The sequence below is a fragment of the Myodes glareolus genome, chromosome 2, assembly GCF_982192425.1.
Source record: "Myodes glareolus chromosome 2, mMyoGla1.1, whole genome shotgun sequence".
In the NCBI taxonomy this organism is placed as follows: domain Eukaryota; kingdom Metazoa; phylum Chordata; class Mammalia; order Rodentia; family Cricetidae; genus Myodes; species Myodes glareolus.
Window position 1 is genome coordinate 107,830,292 of NC_142027.1, and position 17,725 is coordinate 107,848,016.

General features: G+C 36.8%; 1 protein-coding gene across 1 annotated transcript in view; it reads right to left on the bottom strand.

The window, feature by feature from the left end:
* Positions 1 to 487: 487 nt before the first annotated feature.
* Positions 488 to 17,725, bottom strand: part of LOC148123122 (cytochrome P450 3A14-like) — a 29,750-nt gene continuing 12,512 nt past the window's right edge. Inside the window, exons 7-9 of the mRNA XM_087903431.1 lie at positions 11,494 to 11,720; positions 4,123 to 4,285; positions 488 to 598 (exon numbers count right to left, since the gene is read on the bottom strand). Coding sequence (XP_087759557.1) covers positions 503 to 598; positions 4,123 to 4,285; positions 11,494 to 11,720 — 486 coding nt within the window. The 3' untranslated portion in view covers positions 488 to 502. The remainder of the gene's footprint in view (positions 599 to 4,122; positions 4,286 to 11,493; positions 11,721 to 17,725) is intronic.

The following is a 17,725-nucleotide window of genomic DNA, read 5'->3' on the forward strand; positions in this document are numbered from 1 at the left end:
ATTATTTTGATAAATGGTCTTAATATCAAATGGCTTTCTAAATTTGAATCTGCTTCAAATATTCTATTATATGCCTCAGATCAAATCAAAACAATTTATTTGTGAAGTAGATGTTGGTTAACACAGTAACTTCCAACTCATCAAAATATATGGGATAATTGCTGGTGGAATACTCAACTATTAATGATAAATAAAAGTTTTATAATGGAAACAATATTATCAAGACTAATGAAAATCTTTATCAGAATTGAAATGAAATATATTACACAATTTTGGTATGGGAAAACTTTGATATGAAAAAACATATGGATCGATAAATATTTATTTTCCCTCCATACACAAGAATCAAGACTCTATGAAGTCAATGAAAAATAATTGAAGATTCTGTCATGAAGTGTGGTAGATTAAAGTTATATTCATCTAGGTTTTCTTCAGGAGTAAATTAAAATACAGGTACTTAGAATGCAGTGTTTGAAGAACACATCAGAACTTGAGATAAAAATTAACTTTCATTTATGTCTTCATTTCTTGATATAATCTTCAGGATAATAGGTTTTTCTGGAGCAAGAAGCAATGTCTTTCCTAATTTCAAGGGAACCTAAAATAGTTGAAAAAATACATTGGTAAGTTAAATGAAACATCAAATTCCGCAGAGGCTGATAGAACCACAATATTAAGAACAATAACTACTTATTCCTGTGTTACCACATGGCTCTTACTCTAGCATTCACGATTTAAAAGTAAGAGGGAGGTAGAATACAAAGTTAGGGCTTGCTGAGCTATATAGCATGTTCTTTAGAATCCTGAACCTCATGGACTGCTTCCTTTCTAGAAATAAATCTACCATTATAATTGAGCAAAATTACTTTTTCTGAATGTGGTGGTTTGATAAAATATGGTCCACAAAGGGAGTCCATTGGGAGTCCATATTAAGAGGTGTGGACTTGTTTAAGAATGTGTGGTCTTGTAGGAAGTAAGTCACTATAGAGATGGATTTTGAGGTATCATGTGTTCAAGTTGTGCCCAGTATCTCAAACCACTTCCTGTTGCCTTTGGATTAAGATGTAGACTTCCCTGGCAGCATGTCTGCCTTTACACCACCATACTCCCAGCTGTATTGCTCCCTAGAGTAAATCTCTGAAATGTTAAACCACAACCTCAATAAAAATGTTTTGTTCTAGGAGTTGCCATGATCATGTTGCCTCTTCAAAACATAGAGACCCCTACTAAGACAAACACAAAAAACCTTGAATTTCTTATATGGAGTATGGAAACATGCTTCAATCTATTCACATTTCAACATACAAATTGAACACCTATTCTGTAAAAGGCCTGAAACAAAATTTTGATGTCTTCCCTAGAGGTCTAAATTTTAACTGAAAAGTAAAACCCTTGTAAGGAACATTTGTGAACACACAGAAAACACATTTTAATAGCTTATATAAAGTTATTTTTTATTCAGTAAAACTTTAATGACAATCACAAGTAGGTTTTGTACATGGTGAATACTATCGTATGACTGATTTTGAAACAATTTCTAAAAAGTTTCTAAACATTCCTAACTGATACTTGTGGGTTAATGATAATGGAAGGACTTTGGGAACATTTAAGATATGAGTTCTCTGTATCTCTAAAATTCAAGGATAGTGTATAAAAGTGAATTTTCACTCATTTTATTAATTTTTAAAATGATATTCTTGTCAGTTTGTGGAAGAGATGGCCATCCAATAGAATAAGAATTCTATATCAGCATAAAAATGTACAAATAGGTTGTCTCTTAGTTCGAGAAAGTCATGTTGTAGGTAGCTAGAGCCATCTTGTAGATAGCTAGATAGCTAAATCTTGTCTATGATCATAATAAAATTATTCATCTGTATTGTGTTCGTGTATAGAGCAGAAAGACAGCTACCCTCATGTCACCAAAGAGAAAATGACAATATTATACTCCTCTTCTATGATGATAACCTACTGACTTTTGAGTGCTATTTAATACAAAAATCATAATGTTAAACTTCTTGGGCATTGCTTCATTTAAGTTAATGACAACCCATTCTTAAGTTCTTCATAGGAAACCTTTCAATCCTATTTCTAAATGTGATTCCTTACATTAAAAGTACACACAGAAAAGGTCTGGGGACTTCAATTACCAGGTGTATTTCCCATAAGAACATGTGTAACATTAGTAAACTCAACTCACAATGGTGAGCTTGTAACCCTAGGCTAGGAGAGTTACTATTTGATCAATGCTGTGAAATGCAGTCTCTTTTCTTTACACTGCGACCTCTCTTAAGTCAGCAAGTTTCGACACAGGACCACAAAATAAGAGCAATCATATAACATAAAATGGACTTGACTGACTTAAAAATTAAGAGAAAAAGTGGAGATAGAGCACAACATTGAGTGTGACATGAGGTGAGGGTGGTCATGGGATAAGTTGAGATGTATGAATTCTCCAATAATTAATAAAACATTTAAAAGAATACATAAAGAAATGCATCTGTTAAAATAATTTTTGTAAATTTTTAATACTTAGAATACTTTAAAAATGTTTCAATGTATTCATGGATTTTAATATACTAAAGTTCTTTGTGGAATCATTTTAAGTTTTGGAAAGAAGAAAATTAGGTGATTTAGAAAGTAGAGAATGCTTTAATGAATACAGAGAAAATAAAAATGGTAAGTACATGTGTTAGTTAATGGGTTATGGGGGAAGGGGCAGTGTCAGCCTGCAGATAACATATTTAAAAGACAGGAGTAAATTTCACAGAGAAAACCCACTGAAAGGTCTTGGTTTGGAGGTGGCTTGGTTGATTTGAACTTGCAGATTAAGATATAATGATGAATGAAGAGGAAAGAAAACACATGAATATATAAGAATGTAGGTGGATGCCCAATTTTCTAGACCAGTGTCCCTAAAATACATGGAAAAGTGCATAAAATGCCTAAGCAAAGGAGTCTTTCATATTCATGAATAATGGATTAATTCATGGATTTTTGTCTGTGTTTATGAATGGGAACTACTGTGGAACTTTGAAAGTCTCTCGATTGGTGAAGGATTTTAGACACACATTCTGATATGACACAAGGACAATAAGATGACCATTATACCTCTTGGAAATGAAATATATACATTGAAATATATATACATATATATATATATAGAAATTGTGTTTCAGGTTTTATATATATATATAAATATATATATATATATAATTTGAAAATTAATATGTATTTATAATTTAAAAATCTGTTCCATGGTTGTGGGAGCCAGAGGGGTCAAGGATACTAGTGAACATGTACCAAACTATCAACTGAACAGATATTGTAGCGGCTTAGAGACTGAAGCAGCAATCATAGAGCCTTCATAAGTCTGTACTAGATCTGTTGCATACAAGCTGTGATTGTTTAGCTAGGGGTTTCTGAGGAACTCCTAAAAGTAGGAGTAGGAATGGATGTCTCTGACTCTTTTTCCTGCTCGTGGGGCAGCTTTTGTGTCGCTGGGTTGTTCCACCCAGCCTTGTTATAAGAGATTATGCCTAGTCTCATTGCATCTTGCTATGCTGTGTTCAGTTGATATCCCTAGGAGGTTTGCTCTTTTCTGAAGTGAAATGGAAGATCAATGGATCTTGGGATAAGTGAGGTGAGGGGGACTTGGAGAAGTGGAAAAGGAAAGAGGAGTCTATAGTAAGTATGGATTATATCAGAGGAGAATAAACAGTCTGTTCCATGTATGATATATACAAGTATAAAAAATGCCATAACAAAGTCTATTATTTTGTAGAATACTCATATAATGGTAACAAGAAAAATTACTCAGCTTCAATAATACTATACATAATCATATAAGGAATATCTTCATTTAATAATCATGATCATTTATTTAAACTTAGATAAAGACTTATTGCTTCAGAACTCAATGGCCCGAGAGCCCACACATGGTTTTATACAGATCTCTCAATACAGGAAACATTAGGTAAAAATAAAACAGTATAATCCATATATAAATATATATGCAATATATGTTACATATATTCAGTATAATATATGTATATGCACACAAGTTTTTGAAATTCTTATAAATAAAAAACAAAAACATCCCCAAAAGAATATCTTCTGTCTCACCTCTGTTTCTTCACAAGGCAGCAGGGAAAAGTTCTGCAGGATTTTGACAATAGCAAGTTTCATGTTAATGAGAGCAAACCTTATGCCAATGCAGCTTCTAGGCCCATATCCAAAAGGCAGGTATATGCAAGGATTAATTCTATCTTTATTTTCCTTGCTGAACCTGGTATCACAATTGAACAAGAACATAATAACAAAACATAAAATGCACAAGAGAAACATGTTTGCAGTTTTCACTTACATCCCTCTGCCAGAATCATACAGGGCACTTCAGGGTGGTCAATGTTCCAATCATGAAGTGTTTAATTCCTTTTGAGATTTGGAAGTTAATATTCTTTCTGTAATTTTACAGTAAAGGAGCTCCTAATGTTAACAAGATGATGTGTGGTGAATACTCATTGAAATGAAATGTGTCTTTAAAGTTTAAAATATTAAAGATGTTTTATGTTATCAGTGTGTAAACATCACAAAGTACTTGTGGGGGAGAAGGAAGGAAGTGTCCTGACACTTGAGTTGGGGATTTGCTCACTGTGGATGGAGGAGATACATGTTATGAATCAATTGTTTCTATTCCAATCCCTACTCTCCTCACCATCCTCTCTTTACTTCCTGTGATTGTTCCATTTTAGTCAGCCTAATCTCTTTCCTCTTCCTTGTCCTCTTTCTCTCCAGCCCACTTTTTCCCCATTACAGTCATTTCACAAAATCTGTCACTCCCTCACCCACCTCCAAAAGTCATTCAGTGAAGTAGTTAGCAAGGACACAGCTGCTTCTCTGTTCTGTTATCCCTGAATTTTGTGTCCATCCTTTTCATAGGGGAAATGCTGATTCTGTAAATGCTCTAGAAGACTTTTCTCCATCTATTCTGTGAGAGTTATTAAGTATCAAGGAAGATTATGAAACAATTTCTAAGCTATTTTATAGAAAAGCATTGGGGTCAGGTGAAGGTTGTATTGGTTTGTGTATACAACTTGAGTTTTGTGGAAAACAGTTGGGGAAGAGTACATACATACACATGAGGAACACTGGGGTTTATGTAGACTTCTTATATACTATGTTTGATTGCAATCATAATACTTCTTTTCTTTTCTTTATGACAGCGTTTCTCTGAGTAGCTTAGGAGCCTGTCCTGAAACTTGCTCTATACTCCTGGCTGGCCACAAACACAGAGATCTGCCTGCCTCTTCCTCTTGAGTGTTGGGATTAAAGGCACGCATTACTAATATCTGGCCAATAACAATATCTTTTAAACTTTTTCATTCCTAATTTTTAGCTTCATTCCATCACTTCATTGATGCCCCCTTAGTCTATATTATCTGAAAGTTGGAACAACCATAGAAATGAATAATGAATGATGTCGGATTTTATAGTCACTAAGATAAAGTATGTATATGTGGTGGCTATATAGATGGGACATAGAATTAACCTAATCAGAAAACAGGAGCAAGTCAATTCTTCTTCTCTAATAAGCACTATATAGAGAACAACTGCAAACACCAGAGAGAGATGATTAAGAATAAAATATCTTAGGCATTCAGAACTTCGTGACAGAGGTGACTGTATGTATAAATTTTTGGTTTCCTACTTTACCTGCATATATCTTAAACTATCATGTTCACATGAGGAGCATGATATGAATTAGACAGATTATTTATAGGAATATATATCTCCACACTGATACATATGAGCACCTAAATAATAATTTGAGAAAAAAGAGATTATGTACTTGAAGAAGTATGGAGAGAGGAATATAGGAAAGAAACAAGAATAAGAGGACTCTTATTAACATCAAAGAAGAGACTTTCTTCAGCTTCTATCTGTTCCAGTGTCTAATACAATGGGTTCTTATATTTGATAAATGATTTTTACATTTGGGAAGGTGTCCAAGAGTTCTTGTGACAATATGACCAATATTATAGAAATATAATCTAACATCTTAGAAAATTATCTAATTGATTTTCTAATCATATTTATTGTGTTTGCTATTTTTGACACACATATACTCATTCTCACATACTCACACACAAGCATGTATCACAAAACAGCATTTGTAGGTCATAGAAAGCAATAATTTATAAAAACAGGATGAAACTTATATTTTACAAATTTTTACATATCTATACACATTTAGCAATATATTCAATCATTTCATATACTAATGAAATTGATATTAAGTATTTGTGGTAGTTTGAATGAAAGTGGCTCCACAGGATCATAGGGACTGGCACTATTGGGAGGTGTTGCTGTTTGGAGGAGGTGTGTCACTGGGAGTGGGCTGAGGTCTCAGAGGCTCAAACCAGGTATAGTGGATCAGTATTCTCTTTCTGCTTACTGCTGATCTGGGTGTAGTGCTCTAAGTTATTTCTCTAGCCACATATCTGCCTGTATGCCACCATGCTCCTTGTCTAATAGACTAAACCACCATGCTTCTTGTTTAATAGACTAAACCTCTAAACTTTAAGCCAGTCCCCATGTAATGTTTTCATTTATAAGAGTTGCTGTGGTCATAGAGTCTCTTCACAGTATTGGAATACCAGGTATCCCTATTTCAACCAGAAACTGGCCATTCTAATATCTAACAAAATTGACTTCAAACTAAAATCAATCAAAAGAGATGGAGGTGGACATTTGATACTCAGATCAGGAACAATGCATCAGGAGGAAGTCTCAATCATGAATATCTATGCCCCTAATATAAAAGCACCCACTTATGTAAAAGAAATATTACTAGAACTCAAAGCATACATCAAACCACACACTCTAATAGTAGGAGATTTCAACACTCCACTCTCACCAATGGATAGGTCAACCAGACAGAAACTTAACAGTGAAATAAGAGAACGATCAGATGTAATGAACAAAATGGACTTAACAGATATCTAAAGAACATTCCACACAAACAGAAACGAATATACTTTCTTCTCAGCATCACATGGAACTTTCTCACAAATTGATCACATAATTGGTAACAAAGCAAACATCCATAGATACAAAGAAATTGTAGTAACCACTTGTGTACTATCGGATCACCATGAAAGAAAGCTAGAATTCAACAACAATTCTAACCCCAGAAAGCCTACAAATTCATGGAAACTGAACAGACAACTACTGAATCACCCCTGGGTCAGGGAAGAAATAAAGAAAGAAATTAAAGTCTTCCTTGTATTCAATGAAAAAAAAAGACACAGCATACCCAAACCTATGGGACACTATAAAAGCAGTGCTAAGAAGAAAGTTCATAGCACTAAGTATCCAATTAATGGAGAAAACACACATTAGAGACTTAACAGCACAGCTGAAAGCTCTAGAAAAAAAGAATCAGATTCACTCAGGAGGAGCAGAAGACTGGAAATAATCAGACTGAGGGCTGAAATCAACAAACTAGAAACACAGAAAACAATCCAAAGAATCAACGGAACAAAAAGCTGGTTCCTGGAGAAAATCAACAAGATTGACAAACCCCTAGCCAAACAAATCGAACGGCAGAGAGAGAACATGCAAATTAACAAGATCAGAAATAAACAGGGGGACATAACCACAGACACAGAGGAAATTCAGGGAATCATTAGATCTTACTAGAAAAGCATGTATGTCACAAAATTGTAAAATGTGAAAGAAATGGACACTTTTTTAGATAAGTACCATAAACCAAAATTAAATCAAGACCAGGTGATCAGTCTAAATAGACCTGTAAGACATGAGGAATTCGAAGCTGTCATCAGAAACCTCCTTACCAAAAAAAGCCATTGGACCAGATGGTTTCAATGCAGAATTCTATCAGAAATTCCAAGAAGAGTTAATACTTATACTCCTTACAGTGTTTCACAAAATAGAAACAGAAGAGTCATTGGCTAACTCCTTTTAGGAAGCTACAGTCACCCTGATACCAAAACCACACAAAGACTTAACCAAGAAAGAGGATTACAGACCAATCTCAATCATGAACATCGATGCAAAAATTCTCAATAAAATACTGGCAAACTGAATCCAAGAACACATCAAAAAAATTATACATTATGATGAAGTAGGCTTCATCCCAGAGAGGCAAGGCTGGTTCAACATATGAAAATCTATCAATGTAATACATCATATAAATAAACTGAAGGGAAAAATCCATATGATCATTTCATTAGATACTGAAAAAGTATGTGACAAAATTCAACACCCCTTTAGTATAAAGGTCTTGGAGAGATAAGGGATACAAGGTTCATTCCTCAATATAATAAAAGCAATATAGAGCAAGCCAACAGCTAACATTAAATTAAATGAAGAGAATCTCAAAGCCACCCCACTAAAATCAGGAACAAGACAAGGCTGTCCACTCTCTACATCCCTCTTCAATATAGTGCTTGAAGTTCTAGCAATAGCAATAAGACAGCATAAGGAGATCAAGGGGTTTCGAATTGGAAAGGAAGAAGTCGAATTTTCATTATTTGCTGATGACATGATTGTGTATATAAGCAACAACAAAAATTCTACCAAAGAACTCCTACAGCTGATAAACACATTTAGCAATGTGGCAGGATACAAGATCAACTCTAAAATATCAGTTGCCCTCCTATACACAAAGGATAAAGAAGTAGGAAGGGAAATCAGAGAAACATCACCTTTCATGATTGCCACAAATAGTATAAAGTATAACCAAGGAAGTGAAAGATCTATTTGACAAGAACTTTAAATCTTTGAAGATAGAAATTGAAGAGGATACCAGAAAATCGAAGGATTTCCCTTGCTCTTGGAATGGGAGGATAAATATAGTAAAAATGGAAATTCTACCAAAAGCAATCTATAGATTCAATGCAATCCCCATCAAAATCTCAACAAAATTCTTCACAAAACTTGAGAGAACAATAATCAACTTTATATGGAATAACAAAAAACCCTAGATAGCCAAAACAATCTTATAAAATAAAAGTAATTTCAGAGGCATTACCATACCTGACTTCAAACTCTATTACAGAGCTACATTTATGAAAACAGCTTGGTATTGGAACAAAAACAGGTATGTTGACCAATGGAATCAAATCAAAGTCCCAGATATTAATCCACAAACCTATGAACACCTGATCTTCAACAAGGAGCTAAAATAATACAATGGAAGAAAGAAAGCATCTTTAACAAATGGTCCTGGCATAACTGGATGTCAACCTGTAGAAGAATGAAAGTAGATCCATTTCTATTACCATGCACAAAACTCAAGTCCGAATGGATTAAAGACAACAGTAATAATCTGACCACACTGAATCTGATAGAAGAGAAGGTGGGAAGTAGTCTACAACACATGGGCACAGGAGACCACTTCCTAGATAGAACCCCAGTAGCACAGACAATAAGAGCAACAATTAATAAATGGGACCTCTGAAACTGAGAAGCTTCTGTAAAGCAAAGGACACTGTCAGTAAGACAAAAAGACAACCTACTGACTGAGAGAAGATCTTCACCAACACCACATCAGACAAAGGTCTGATCTCCAAAATATACAAAGAAATCCAGAAACTAGACTTTAAAATGCTAATTAACCCAATTAAAAAATGGGGCACTGAACTGAACAGAGAATTCTCAGCAGAAAAAGTTCAAATGGCCAAAAGACACTTAAGGACATGCTCAACCTCCTTAGCGATCAGGGAAATGAAAATCAAAACAACTCTGAGATATCATCTTACACCTGTCAGAATGGCTAAAAACACCAATGATAGCCTATGCTGGTGAGTAAGTAGAGTAAGGGGAACACTCATTCATTGTTGGTGGGAATGCAAAATTGTGCAACCACATCAGTGTGGCGGTTTCTCAGGAAACTGGGAGTCAACCTCCCTCAGGACCAAGCAATTCTATTCTTGGAAATATACTCAAGAGATGCCCAATCATACTACAAAAGCATTTGTTCAACTATGTTCATAGCAGTATTATGTGCAATAGCCAGAACCTGGAACAAACCTAAATGCCCCTCAACAGAAGAATGGATAAAGAAGGTGTGGCACATATACACTTTAGAGTTCTACTCAGTGGTAAAAAAAAAAGCAAAAAACAATGACATCTTGAATTTTGCATGCAAATGGATGGAAACAGAAAACACTTTATTGAGTGACATAACCCAGACCCCAAAAGAAGAATATGGTATGTACTCACTCATAAATGGATTCTAGCCATAAACAAAGGACATTCAGTCTATAATTTGTGATCCTAGAGAAGCTAAATAAGAAGGTGAACCTAAAGAAAAATATATAGTTATCCTCCTGGATATTGGAAGTTGACAAAATTGTCAGGCAGGGGTTGGGAGCATGGGGGTGGGAGTGAGGTATGGATAAGGGGAGATGGGGGGGAGAAGGAAGAAGGGGAGGATGGGGAGAGCTTGAGGGAATGGAATGGTTGGGATGAAGGAGGGCTGGATGTGGAAGCAGGCAAGTATATATCTTAATTAAAGGAGCCATTTTAGGGTTGGCAAGCAACTTGTCTCTAGCGGGGTTCCCAGGTGTCCAAGGAGATGTCCCCAGCTTGTTCCTTGAGCAGCAGAAGAAAAGGTGCCTGAACTGGCCTTATCCTATATCCACACTGAAGAATATCTTGCATATTACCATAGAATTTTCATCTGGTGATGGATGGAGAAAGAGACAGAGACCCATATTGGAGCACTGGACTGAGCTCCCAAGGTACTAATAAGAAGCAGAAGGAGAGAGAACATGAACAAGGAAGTCAGGACCACGAGGGGTGCGTTCACCCACATGAGATGGTGGGATAGATCTAATGGGAGCTCACCAAGGTCAGTTGGAATGGGAATGATGGAGCATGTGATCAAACCTGACTCTCTGAATGTGGCTGAAGGTGGAGGTTGACTGAGAAGCCAAGGACAATTGCACTGGGCTTTGATTCTACTGCATGGACTGGCTTTGTGGGAGCCTTGTCTGGATGCTCACCTTCCTGGACCTGGGGGGAGCGTGGAGGACCTTGGACTTCCCATAGGGTAGGGAATCCTGACTGCTCTTTGGACTGGAGAAGGAGGGGGAGGGAGAGTGGGGGAGGGGAGGGGGAGGAGAGGGAAGTGACAGGAGGGAGGAGGTGTAAATTTTTAATAAAAAAAAAATAAAAAAAAGAGTTGCTGTGGTCATAGTGTCTCTTCATAGTATTGGAAATGATAACAAAGACAGGTTTTGAGACTCTAAAACAAAATTACAAAATATGTAACTGTCATTTTTTTGTTCAATTGAAACACATGTATTTTCTACTATAATTATTACTTTCTACTACTGATATTTTAAAATCAAACATACATGCAAGATAATATCAATTTATGTTAATGTGCTTAGAGACTGAGCATATCAACCTTCTTAGAGAAGTCAGATTCTGTGTACATTCCCCTTTTCAGGGTCCTCATACCTCTCAGGTTGGAACTCCTCAGGCTCTGGCCAGTATTTTGGATCTCGGTGTAGAGCAAAGACAGGTATAATCATCGCTGTCCCTTTGGGAATGAGCATACCATTGATTTCAGCAACTTTCTTACTGGTTCTGCTAACCCTGTTAGCAACCGGATATAATCTCATAGCTTCACTCACTACCATGTCAAGATATTCCATTTCTAGCAGGGCTTCATAAGTGGCAGGTGCCTGGGAAGATTAGAAAAACAAGATTTTTCTGATTTGAGATTTGAAAGTAACTTTTATGACAAACTATAGAGTACTTTTATGTTTGTAGGAACTCCTCATTCAACCATATTAATGACTGGATTTATCACTAATAAGTCATATTTATAATAGTCATGTGTGTTGACATGCTAAAGGGTCACTGAAATGCATGATGGAGTGAATATTGAAAAATATTCAGAGAATCTTACTCTTAGGTCCAAATCTTGAGTGTTCTTTTGTACAATTTTTCTTTTCAGTAATAATGATTGACATATTATGTCAATCTCATTCAACATAAATTAGTTATTGAGGGTGTGATAACTTATAAAGGAAGGAGTCCACAAGTTCAGACTGTGGAAATATAATATAGAGAATTGTAATTTCCTTTTTGAAATTCCATATCAATCCTTTCAGAGGATAATTCACAGTTTTTAAATTTTGTGATTAGTATTTTAATAACCTGCCTGAGGAAAGATAGGCCCTGTATCAGCTCAGTTACATTTCTGGACAGCAAGGGGCACTGATCCTCTAGCGGACATCTTTTAAAGGGGTGAGTTTGCTCCTGACCTGGGGCAGAAGCCCGGTAAGGAGGATCTCAGACATTCCCCATCCCCCTTGACGCCCTGATCACTCTGCAGGGATGGCTCCACCCTGCAAAGCTTTCCATCCTCCTATCCCAGCTTTCAGACAGGTACCCCTTCCTCTATTCCTCCCTTCCCCCTGGGGCCATAAAATTTCCCCAGCTCAGCTGCCTTGCATGCTGGGACTGGGTTGTAAGCACAACCCGGCAGGAGGGAGTTCCTGTGTGCCAATAACCTGCCTGAGGAAAGGTAGGCCCTGTGTAAGCTCAGCGACATTCCTGGCCAGCAAGGGGCACTGATCTTCTAGTGGACATCTTTCGGAGGGGTGAGTTTGCTCCTGACCTGTGGCAGAAGTCCAGCAAGGAGGATCTCAGACATTCCCCATCCCCCTTGACGCCCTGATCACTCTGCAGGGATGGCTCCACCCTGCAAAGCTTTCCATCCTCCTATCCCAGCTTTCAGACAGGTACCCCTTCCTCTATTCCTCCCTTCCCCCTGGGGCCATAAAATTTCCCTGGCTCAGCTGCCTTGCGCATTGAGACTGGGTTGTAAGCACAACCCGGCAGGAAGGAGTTCCTGTGTGTCAATAGCCTGCCTGAGGAAAGGTAGATCCTGTGTCAGCTCAGCGACATTCCTGGCCAGCAAGGGGCACTGATCCTCTAGCGGACATCTTTTGGAGGGGTGAGTTTGCTCCTGACCTGCGGCAGAAGAAAACACAAACCGAGGGCTGGCTGGATATGGAAAATCTAGGTAAACAAACAGAGACTTCAGGAACAAGCATAACCAATAGAATACAAGAGATAGAAGAACGAATCTCAGATTATGAAGACACCATAGAGAAAATAAACGCTCTGACCAAAGAAAACAGCAAATCCAACAAATTCTCATCACAAAACATTCAGGAAATATGGGACATAATAAAAAAATCAAATCTAAGAATAATAGGGGAAGAAGAAGGAGAAGAATTGCAGATCAAAGGTCCAGAAAATATATTCAACAAAATTATAGAAGAAAACTTTCCCAATCTAAAGAACGATATTCCTATGAAGGTTCAAGAAGCATACAGAACGCCGAATAGACTGGATCAGAAAAAAACATCCCCTCGCCATATAATAATCAAAACACAAAGCATTCAGATTAAAGAAAGGATATTAAGAGCTGCAAAGGAAAAAGGTCAAGTAACTTATAAAGGTAAACCTATCAGACTTACACCAGACTTCTCTATGGAAACCATGAAAGCCAGAAGGTCTTGGATAGAGGTATTGCAGAAACTAAGAGACCATAGATGCAAGCCCAGACTACGATACCCAGCCAAGCTATTGTTCACTATCAATGGAGAAATCAAACTATTCCAGGAAAAAACAAATTTAAACAATTTGTAGCCACAAATCCAGGCCTATAGAAAGTAATAGATGGAAAATCGCAACCCAAGGAATCTAAAATTGCCAACACTGCCTACAATAACTCAGACGTCTAGTGACCCTTCACAACCACAACTCAAAGAAGAGAAACACACAAACTCTACTACACACACACACACACACACACACACACACACACACACACACACAAAATAATAACAGGAATCAACAACCACTGGTCATTAATATCACTTAATATCAATAGACTCAACTCACCTATAAAAAGGCACAGACTAAGAGATTGGATACGAAAACAGGATCCAACATTCTGCTGTTTACAAGAAACACACCTCAACCACAAAGACAGACATCTACTCAGAGTAAAGGGTTGAGAAAAGGTTTTCCAAGCAAACGGACCTAAGAAACAAGCGGGTGTGGCCATTCTAATATCTAACAAAATTGACTTCAAACTAAAATCAATCAAAAGAGATGGAGATGGACATTTGATACTCAAAACAGGAACAATTCATCAGGAGGAAGTCTCAATCCTGAATATCTATGCCCCTAATATAAAAGCACCCACTTATGTAAAAGAAAAACTCCTAGAACTCAAGGCAGTCATCAAACCACACACACTAATAGTAGGAGACATCAACACACCTCTCTCACCAATGGACAGGTCAATCAGACAGAAACCCAACAGAGAAATAAGAGAATTAATAGAGGTAATGAATCAAATGGACTTAACAGATATCTGTAGAACATACCGCCCAAATAAGAAAGAATACACTTTCTTCTCTGCAGCTCATGAAACCTTCTGCAAAATTGACCACATACTTGGTAACAAAGCAAACTTCCACAGATACAAAAAAATATTAGTAACCACCTGTGTCTTGTCGGATCACCATGCAATAAAGTTAGAATTCAACAACAATTCTAACCCCAGAAAGCCTACAAACTCATGGAAGCTAAACAGTCAACTACTGAATCATCCCTGGGTCAAGGAAGAAATAAAGATAGAAATTAAAGTCTTCCTTGAATTTAATGAAAATGAAGACAAAACATACTCAAACCCATGGAACAAAATGAAACCAGGGCTAAGAGGAAAGTTCATAGCACTAAGTGCCCAATTAAAGAAAATGGAGAAAGCACACACTTTCAGCACACCTGCAAGCTCTAGAAGAAAAAAGAAGCAGACTCACCCAGGAGGAATAGAAGACTGGAAATAATCAAACTGAGGGCTGAAATCAACAAAATAGAAACACAGAGAACAATCCAAAGAATCAAAAAACAAAAAGTTGGTTCTTGGAGAAAATCAACAAGATTGACAAACCCCTAGCCAAACTGATCAAACGGCAGAGAGAGATCACACAAATTAATAAGATCAGAATTGAAAAGGGGGACATAACCACAGACACAGATGAAATTCAGAGAATCATTAAATCTTACTACGAAAACTTATATGCCACAACGTTGGAAAATGTACATAAAATGGACTTGTTTTTAGATAAGTACCATTTAACATGTTAAATCAAGACCAGGTGAACAATCTAAATAGACCTGTTAGTTGCGAAGTATTAGAAGGTGTTATCAAAAACCTCCCTACCAAAAAAGTCCAGGAACAGATGGTTTCAATGCAGAATTCTATCAGAACTTCCAAGAAGAGCAAATACCTATATTCCTTAATGTATTTCACAATATAGAAACAGAAGAGTCATTGCCAAATACTTTTTATGAAGCTACAGTTACCCTGAAACCAAAACCACATAAAGACACAACAAAGGAAGAGAATTACAGGCCAATTTCACTCATGAACATAGATGCAAAAATTCTCAACAAAATACTGGCAAACCGAATCCTAGAACAACATTAGAAAAAATATCCATTATGATCAAGTAGGCTTTATCCCAGAGATTCAGGGCTGGTTCAACATACACAAATCTATCAATGTAATCAATCATATAAATAAACTGAAAGAAAAAACCATATGATCTTTTCATTAGATGCTGAAAAAACATTTGACAAAATTCAACCCCTTTATGATAAAGGTGTTGAAGAGATTGGGGATACAAGGATCATACTTAAATATAATAAAAGCTATTTACAGCAAGCCGACAGCTAACATCAAACAGACTGGAGAGAAATTCAAAGCCATTCTACTAAAATCAGGAACACGACATGGCTGTCCACTCTCCCCATACCTCTTCAATATAGTGCTTGAAGTTCTAACAATAGCAGTAAGACAACATAAGGGAATCAATGGGATTCAAATTGGAAAGGATGAAGTTAAACTTTCGTTATTTGCTGACGATAAGATAGTGTACATAAGCGACACCAAAAACTCTACCATAGAACTCCTACAGCTGATAAACACCTTTATTAATGTGGCAGGGTACAAGGTCAACTCCAAAAAATCAGTTGCCCTCCTATACACAAAGGATAAAGAAGTAGGAAGGGAAATCAGAGAAACATCACCTTTCATGATAGCCACAAATAGCATAAAATATCTTGGGGTAACTCTAACCAAGGAAGTGAAAGACCTATTTGACAAGAACTTTAAGTGTTTGAAGAAAGAAATTGAAGAGGATACCAGAAAATGTAAAGATCTCCCCTGTTCTTGGTTTGGGAGGATCCACATAGTTAAAATGGCAATTCTACCAAAAGCAATCTATAGATTCACTGCAATCCCCATCAAAATCCCATCAAACTTCTTCACAGACCTAGAAAGAACAATAATCAACTTTATATGGAAAAACAAAAAAACCAGGATATCAAAACAATCTTATAAAATAAAGGAACTTCTGGAGGTATAACCATCCCTGACTTCAAGCTCTAATACAGAGCTACAGTATTGAAAACAGATTGGTATTGGCATAAGAACACAAAAGTCGATCTATGGAATCGAATCGAAGACCGGGATAATAACCCAAAAACCTATGAATACCTGATTTTTGACAAAGGAGCTAAAGGTATACAATGGAAGAAGGAAAGCATCTTTAACAAATGGTGCTGGCATAAATGGATGTCAACCTGTAGAAGAATGAATGTAGATCCATATCTATCACCATGCACAAAACTCAAGTCCAAATGGATTATAGACATCAACATTAATCTGACCACTTTGAACCTGATAGAAGAGAACGTGGGAAGTAGTCTACAAGACATGGGCACAGGAGACCACTTCCTAGGTAGAACCCCAGTAGCACAGACAATAAGAGAATCAATGAATAAATGGGACCTCCTGAAACTGAGAAGCTTCTGTAAAGGACACTGTCAGTAAGACAAAAAGGCTACCTTCTGACTGGGAGATCTTCATCAACCCCTCATCAGACAAAGGTCTGATCTGTAAAATATACAAAGAACTTAAGAAACTAGACACTAAATCTCTAATGAACCAAATTAAAATGTGGGGTATTGATGTGAACAGAGAATTCTCAACAGAAGAACTTCAAATGGCCAAAAGACACCTAAGGTCATGTTCAAGCTCCTTAGCGATCATGGAAATGCAAATCAAAACTACTTTGAGATACCATTTTACACTGGTCAGATTAGCTAAACTCAAAAACACCAATGATAGTCTATGCTGGAGAGGATGTGGAGTCAGGGGAACACTCATCCATTGTTGGTGGGAATGCAAACTTATGCAGCCACTGTGGAAATCAGTGTGGCGGTTTCTCAGGAAACTGGGAGTCAACCTCCCTCAGGACCCAGCAATTCCACTCTTGGGAATATACCCAAGAGATGCCCTATCATACCACAAAAGCATTTGTTCAACTGTGTTCATAGCAGCTCTATTTGTAATAGCCAGAACCTGTAAACAACCCAAGTGCCCCTCAATAGGAATGGTTAATGAAGGTGTGGAACATATATACATTAGAGTTTTACTCAGGAGTAAAAACCAATGACATCTTGAATTTTGCATGCAAATAGATGGAAATAGAAAACGCTTTACTGAATAAGGTAACCCAGACACAAAAAGAGGAATATGGTAGGTACTCACTCATAAGTATATTCTAGCCATAATTAAAGGTCTTTGAGCCTATTA